The sequence below is a fragment of the Vigna angularis genome, chromosome 9, assembly GCF_016808095.1.
Source record: "Vigna angularis cultivar LongXiaoDou No.4 chromosome 9, ASM1680809v1, whole genome shotgun sequence".
Lineage (NCBI taxonomy): Eukaryota > Viridiplantae > Streptophyta > Magnoliopsida > Fabales > Fabaceae > Vigna > Vigna angularis.
The window spans coordinates 2,490,559-2,498,420 of record NC_068978.1 but is presented as its reverse complement, the minus strand read 5'-3'; the positions used below and the strand labels follow the sequence as shown (position 1 = coordinate 2,498,420).

Below are 7,862 nucleotides of genomic sequence, written 5' to 3'. Positions count from 1 at the left end.
TTTGGCACTGTGTTCTCTCTTCCTCACTAAGCTTTCTCCACCACTAACCAGCAGTCACAATCATGGTTTGGAGAGGAGGCATTGCGTCAGTGATGTGAAAATGTGAAAAATTGGTATAATATTCCACATACAGATAACATGGACATACTGAAAGCAAGTCATGCAATGTCAGCCCATTGATAGAGTGACATGTAATGCCAATGCCATGATTGGTGATGTTGTTTAATATGCATTTTCATTGGCTGAAGCATTTCAAAGTCAAAACTTCGCTTGTGTTGCCAAAAACAAAAACAGAGACAAAAAGGGGTCAAGATTTGGTTTGGTTCAAAGACATAAGTGTCTCTTAGTCACCAGCCAAATTGACCACATTCCACAAATTAGGCCTTAGATGATATTATAGAATATTTTCTACCATAAAGATTGAAACTTTCTTCCTTATTCTTCTTAATTCATGTGAATTTTATTCCTTTAGCCCAATTCCAAGTTTTGGGAAATTAAGCTGATGAATCAAAAGAAAAAAAAAATATGATTCTCAACCTTCGATAAACCAGCTAAAAATTCATCAGTTTTGTAATAACACGACATGCCAAATCAAACTTGGCCTTACAATATAATTAGTTATCAAAATGGAACGAAATTTTGGAAAGTTGAATTTTTCTTCTTCTCTAGATTGAAAGTTATGCATGTATTGGTGCGATTTATAACCAAACAATCCTTTAATAAAGCAAATAAAGCAATTCCAATTTTGAGTTTCTTTTCTAGAAAAAGGAGGACCTTTCTTTCAAGTACACTTCTTTCTTTGTCATTCTTTTTTGGTAAATTCATAAGGATATGAATACAATCATAAAGGAGGCCGTTTCAATTAGATTGAATTAAAATAAAATAGGATAAGACATGTTTTTCACAACATGTTTTTATAATACGATGAAAAGTTAATCATTTTTATATAATAATCATAACTTGGTTTTAATTTTAATCAAGTTTATATAGTAATGTAAACATTGCCACATTAAAAATACGATTACAACATTAGTTTATCATATATATTTTTAATAAAAATGTATTGTTTATTTTCGTTTTTAATACAATTATAAAAAATTAGTTGGTCGTAATACAACAAATGTAATTTTGTTTGGATTTTACTTGCATGAGTTAACAAATTAGATCGAGTGAGAAGAATAATCATGTAAGAGGTATTATAAAACTAGTAAGTTATCTTCAGCAGTATTTTTTACCAAAATAATTTCTTTAAACAAAAAAAAATCATTACATTTAATTAACTTTTGAATGACATAAAAGTAAAATAAGTTAATGGAATTTGATAAAACGTAAAGTTCTCTGTTAATCTAATATTTTCCAAATGAACCTAATTAGTTTCATAAGAGATTAAATTAGTTATAGCTTATTGGAATTGAATAGAAATTTCAAGATACAATTTCTGAATTAACTTATTGGAATTGAACACAAATTTCAAAGTCAAGATATATTAATTTGTGACAAAATTGAAAATGAAGCAGAATAGAATTAGAAAGTTATGTTGAGTTATTTAAGTATTGTTAATATTTTTTTTGTTACGCTGAATTTAGATTTGTTGCAACAAAAAGGATTAAATAGGAGTTGAAAAATAAGTATGAAAGAATTATTAAAGATGATAGTCAAACTCACTATTAAAGTATGACAGAAATTATGAACTAGACATATATGTTGTCATGTCAAAAACAACATTCCAAAAGATAATTCTACATCTTTTGAAACATCATTGAAAACGCGATTTAAATGATAAAATAGTGGTATACCACAACTTTAATAATGTAATATATATACATATATATAACACAATTATCTTTCATGAAAAATATTAAAAATTGTATAAAAGGGATAGGAAAATTTATTTCACATCTTTACCATATTAAAACGATAGATCAATAGTATTTTATTTTTAATTTTCTTAACATTCACTATTTTTTTCTTCTTAAATCAACATATTCTTATTTAAATAAAGAGTTATAAATTTTTATTTGGGACAGGCCTCTGTATAATCTCCAATAAGAAAAATGTGAGAAAAATTGGACATTTTAGTCTATGGTCATGGACATATTCATCTCATATAACTCACAGCCTACTTAGATCAATTTTTATTTTTTAATATTTTTTTATCACGTACAACTATTTATATCTTAAAATACGAGTAAATCCTTTAATATATTATTACATTAATATTATATATTTAGAAATACAAATATATATTTTGTTTTAGATAATATATAATTTTTATTTACTTTCATTAAATAATAAATTATTAATCTTAAAATTTTTAAGCTTTTCTTTAATTGTTGTACTTGGAGGAAATATTTATTTTTTATAACTAGGGATGAAAATTTTCCGAATGTCTTTTTTATTTTCAATCAGCAAGGTATAAATTCAATATTGTCATATCAATATTATATATCTTCTTAAATTGAAATAAAGTTAGTATTTCTTTAAAATTGTCATATCAATATTTCTTCAAAATTCTAATGACTGTGTAACTCAAAGAAATTACCTTAATTGAAATAAATTTAGTATTTTATAATTAGCATCTAACATTGAGTATTGAACCGTTCATATTAAAAAATAAATATTTCAAGTTCCAATCATAATTAGTTTATACTAGTTTATGCAAATCAAGAATACAAAAATATTAGTAAATAGTTATAGAAAACAGAGCAATATGTGGGATGAAGATAACAGTTTGAGAATTTTGGCAGCAAAATTCTACGTTTCAAGGTTGGGCTGGGCTGGGCTTTATTTGAACCCAATGGGCCTGGAGAGTCCATAGAAAACGACAGCGTTTCCCTGCAGTGAGTGTTGGCATTGATGAGAGGTCAACTGTGAGTGGGACATGAGAACAGCAGAAAAGCAAAAAGTCTTCGTATCCGTTTGTGTACTTTCTCTGTTCATTCACCTTTTTCTTTTCGCAAACATTTCAAATTTCAAAACACTTCTTCTACTTTTTCTTCTGCTTCTCGTTATATCTTAATTAAGGCAAGCAACAACACCAGCTTCAAACTCAAACTCACTTCAAAGTCCGCTTGGCGTTACCACCTTGTCCTTTTCAAAAAACGGTTCTTTTCTCAAATGGGTGGTTCTGGGAGATGGCTTAAGTCGCTCATTTCTCTCAGGAAGCCCTCCGCAACTGATCAAGTTTGTAAATTTTTTGTTGGGATTTTTTGGGTCTTGCTATGTTTGGCCGTGGTGATGCTTACTTGGTATATTTCTGTATTTATCAGGAGAAGGGTGGTGACAAGAGTAAGAGAAAGTGGAAGTTATGGAGGGGCACTTCAGAAGGGTTTGGGATTGGATCATCCATGCAGAAGGGGCAGAGTGGTGGTGGGTCCTTTGTGGTGGATGATGGGGCATTTGCTGCTGCTTTGGCTGCTGTGGTAAGAACTCCACTCAAAGACTTCATGGTCATCAAGCAGGAATGGGCTGCCATTCGAATACAGGCAGTGTTTCGTGGTTTCTTGGTAAGTAGGACTCTTTTCTAGTTAGCCAATTTAGTTCAGCCTTTTATGTTATCATGATGCAGCTTGTTCTATCTTCAATGATTTATTTAACTTTTTGGTTTTTTAGTTGTTATGAGTTTCTGGTTTTAACTGTTTAAGAAGCAGAAGCAGATATTCCATTGGTTTATCCCATGCTTGAACTATTTAGACATGGAATTCTGGACAGAAGAATTAGTACTAGGCAAGATTCGAAGTTAAATTTAGTTTCCTGACATCTTAATTATACTATCATGATATGAGCTTCAGTAGAAAATTACAAATAGGTTGCATGGTGTTTTTGTTTTTGTTTTGTTAATTTCACAATTTTGAAATGTATCATAGTAAAGATAGATGGAAAAGTATTACTATAGATCTATCCATGAAGAAGAGTACAAGAGCCAAGGTGAAACTGACTTCTAATTAATTATTGGCGAGGAACTAATTAACATAACATATTGTATTAAAACATGCAAAATGGTAGTGACAGTTCAGTTCTAGCTGTGATGTGAGTATTACTAAAGATAAGATTTTGCTGAGTTTTCAAGTTCAGTGTTTTACTTTGATTTGCTGCTATTGGCATGGTTGGGTATGGACTTGTGGGGCTGCAGTACTATGGGAACATAATTCAGTGTTTTATCCACAATAAGAGTGTAGGACAATTATCTGTAATTTCTTTAGTTTTCTGAAATTCTCTTGCATTTTGTTGATGGGGGGTTAATTAATGAAAGATCTGACACTCTATTGGTCATTCAATCACTCTGTTTGGGGTTTCATTAATAGTATACTGAAAGTATATTCCATATGTTAATGTATTTATGTTGAAGGCAAGACGAGCTTTGAGGGCCCTGAGAGCAGTGGTGAGGTTGCAAGCTATATTTCGTGGTTGGCAAGTGAGGAAGCAAGCAGCTGTTACTCTAAGATGCATGCAGGCTCTTGTGCGAGTTCAAGCACGTGTCAAGGCAAGGAATGTGGGGAAAGCTGTCAGTGAGCCCTGCAATGAAGCTGACCCTGTTCAGCAAGCTGAGGTATCATAAGTTTTTCACAATTTCCCTCGAGATTGTGTTACATTGTTAAAGCCATGTTAAATTGGTAAGAGATGTTAACTTTTAGCAAAATTTGCCATGTTATTGCAGCAAGGATGGTGTAACATTCCAGGAACTGCGGAAGAAGTTAAGGCAAAATTACAGATGAGGCTGGAAGGATCAATTAAGAGGGATAGGACAAAGGCATACTCTCAGTCTAAGCAGGTAATGGAGTAGAAAAGATATGATTTATTGTATTATCCAAAATAAGGTCATGTTAGATATCAGTGTGAATTTTGACATCTCAGCTATGCCGACACCCCCAAAACCCATCAATCATTTGTCTTATTTGTAGTATCAACAGTGAGACAATTGCTAATATATATCTGCTTCAATGAAATCTACTTGCTTTCAGAAATCAACAGTGAGTGCTAGTCCAAACTCAAAAGGTGCTAGGGCAGTGATTCCTCCTCTCAAGCACCGCAGTCTAGATAGTAAGAGCTCAGGATGGGGCATGTTAGATCGCTGGATGGCTGCAAAACCATGGGAGAGCAGGTCGATGGTAGACATGTATTTGGACTCATCTGACATGATTCCAGCAGTTACTAGTAAAAGTGATCATTTTGTTCTTCCCTTGAATTCTGATCAACAAAATGGCTCAGTCAAAGCAAGAAGGAATGGTGTGACAACCAGGATTTCATCTAAGTCACTTACGACTAGTCAATCAACTCCATCATCTTCATCCATAAGCTCTGAATGCATGTATGATGATAGCCCTTTGTCAACTTCATGCACATCTGAATCACCACCTGTGCCATCTACCAACAATGTTATAGTGGACACAACAGAGGAAGGAAATGTTTGTAAACCAAGCTACATGAATCTGACAGCATCGACAAAAGCTAAACTGAAACCCTATAGGTGTTTTTCTCAGAATTCTAAGAGAATTTTTATGGATGATTGTGTGTCACTTAGCGGAGTTACTAGAAGCAGTTCTGGTTCCTATCCTTCTGCTAATATGTGGAAGAATATCTATGCAACACCTTTAAGGACACGTTATCAAAAGCAATATACAATGGAAGATAAGTAGTTGCTTTGCCATGAGCCCATCAATGAGCCCAACAGCTTGTTGTTCATTTTAATGTCTTCAGATGAATGTGTGTCCGAGTTCACAGATAATTACTAATTGATAGTGTAGATAACACAACTAGTGTTTTGGTGTGAAAATGCAAGACACCCTGTTTCAATTTGTAAGGTCGTTTTACGGCAATTTAAGAAAAGTATCTCTTTGTTTTGGGATATATTCATGTTAGTTTTGAAGGAACATTTATAATTATTTCACTCTAAGTTGTACTGTCAGAAAGACTGTAGTACAAAATATGAGCTTTAAGAAGAGACACTGTTCTGGCTTTAATATTATGTGAAAAACATGCACGGGTGCATGTTTGTATGTTAAATTCATAAGCAAGTGGATTTTGAGGGATGAAATAGCACATTAGTTTCATTTATACAGTAATTATGTAAAATCTCTGGCATAGCATGCAATTTTTAAGAATGGATTTTCATGTTATATTAATGGTATAGAATTGCACTGTGATATTAATGGTATGTATAAACAAACACCATTCTTAAAGGCAGAAATAGTTTTGGAATGTAGTTGCTTGTGTGTGATTGTGTTAAAGAGAACCTAGAACTGTTCAGTATAATTTTCTCACAAAATATGAACTACCACACGTTTTTGGAACTGTTCAACATCAGAAAATAAAGCCAGTAAACGTCTTATGGTTGACTCATTTTGTCCAAGTAATAAATATTTGAATATCAATTCGTGATAATGATTTTTAAGAATCACCAAGTCGCATTCATGGAAAATTAAGACATGCAGTAGCTTTCTGCCATGCTTTTTGCTGTTAACCTTTATTTGTCATATAAGCAATAGGAAAATGTTTCTTTAATAATTTTTTGGTTTAATCATCTCTGGACATCTCTATTTATGCAGACATCTCTATTTGTATAGAGTTATCTCAATTAAGTCTTCGTATTGTAAATATACTCAATTAAGTTTTTATTTCTATAAAATTGAATCAATTATAGTCTTACTGTTAATTTTGTTATAACGGCGTTAAAATTGCATTTGATTGATATAGGATGCTGACTTTGCAAAGTAAGATATGTGACAGAGTTACATGAAATTTAATCATTTTAAATTTAAAAAATTATCTTCCTTCTTTCTCGCATTCATCCTCTTTCTCTTTATCCTCTCCCTGCCATCTTCCTCCGCCTCCCTTGCTTACCATTGGAACAAATAAAACATATGTAACCTAATTTGTATATAAAGCTCACGGTTGACTTGTTAATCTTTATATGGCAGATGGTAAGATTATTTGGGATGGGATCATGATGGTTTCAAATTATATAATACTTTCTTCCATTAATATTTACATAAGGATAATTTGAATTCCTCTCAAACCTTTTCTAATTTCTTGTTTGTTTTGCTCTTTCAACCCTTCTACTTTTTGTAGTGCATTATCAAATTTGGACAAAGAAAAGCACCTGTTGTAGCAGCAGTAATATAAAGAGAAGATGAAAAAACCATCAATTCAAGATTAGAATGATTTAGCTGTATAAAAGATTCTTATTTCCTCTTAAGAAACAGAGAGTAATCAATTGGAAAAATGTTGTGGTCCAGGATGAAATGATAATATGCAATGATGCAACAGCTAGCATGGTCCATTTGGTCCAGTCTCTCATGCTCTAGAAGGACCACAGCTGAGCTTCACCAACACTTAAAAGGCTTGTGTGCGTCACTGAACAGTTTGAGCATCAAAGAAAGAAAATTGATGGACACAAATAATATACTGATAAAATATTTTCGGTTCCAAATAACAGTTCATAGGTCAATTTCAGAGGCATGGACAAAAACTGGTAAGTGAGACTTTAAGGCAGTATCTCCAAGGCGTTAAAGTTTGACTTGTGCCTAGTGCATGGCCTACGTAGGTTGCTATTATATTTACAGGATTCCCACGTGAGAGTATGCGCTAACAGTGGCAAAAAATCAGGATGCTACCAAAAGTTGTAAATATTTTTTTTAATGGATTTTCAAGTGTGGTAACCTTTCTTCAATTTGGAGTAAGTATGCAAACTTCTTTTTTCGAGGGTTGCCATGAACAGAAGAAATACAAAGTGGGGTCTTGTATTAGGAGCTCTACTTTCATGGATATCCCTTTTTCTGTGGGGCAATTGTAGCTTTTGTTTCATTACCATACTAAGAATATTTTATCTGTTTTCATTTTGATTTACATTCCTATTATTGCTT

At 32.5% G+C, this 7,862-nt stretch overlaps 1 protein-coding gene across 1 annotated transcript; it reads left to right on the top strand.

The window, feature by feature from the left end:
- Window positions 1-2,906: 2,906 nt before the first annotated feature.
- LOC108323333 (protein IQ-DOMAIN 6) lies at window positions 2,907-6,032 on the top strand. The gene is made up of 5 exons (XM_017555756.2): window positions 2,907-3,183; window positions 3,270-3,506; window positions 4,349-4,549; window positions 4,658-4,771; window positions 4,962-6,032. Exons 1-5 carry the CDS (start codon window positions 3,118-3,120, stop codon window positions 5,634-5,636), a joined length of 1,293 nt encoding a protein of 430 aa, XP_017411245.1. The 5' UTR covers window positions 2,907-3,117; the 3' UTR covers window positions 5,637-6,032.
- Window positions 6,033-7,862: the final 1,830 nt, after the last annotated feature.

Bases quoted from the DNA above. Each gene is read 5' to 3' on its own strand.
- LOC108323333 (XM_017555756.2), top strand. From the start codon at position 3,118: ATGGGTGGTTCTGGGAGATGGCTTAAGTCGCTCATTTCTCTCAGGAAG. The intron at 3,184-3,269 runs GTTTGTAAATTT...TGTATTTATCAG, and splicing joins AGCCCTCCGCAACTGATCAA to GAGAAGGGTGGTGACAAGAG. The intron at 4,550-4,657 runs GTATCATAAGTT...ATGTTATTGCAG, and splicing joins ACCCTGTTCAGCAAGCTGAG to CAAGGATGGTGTAACATTCC.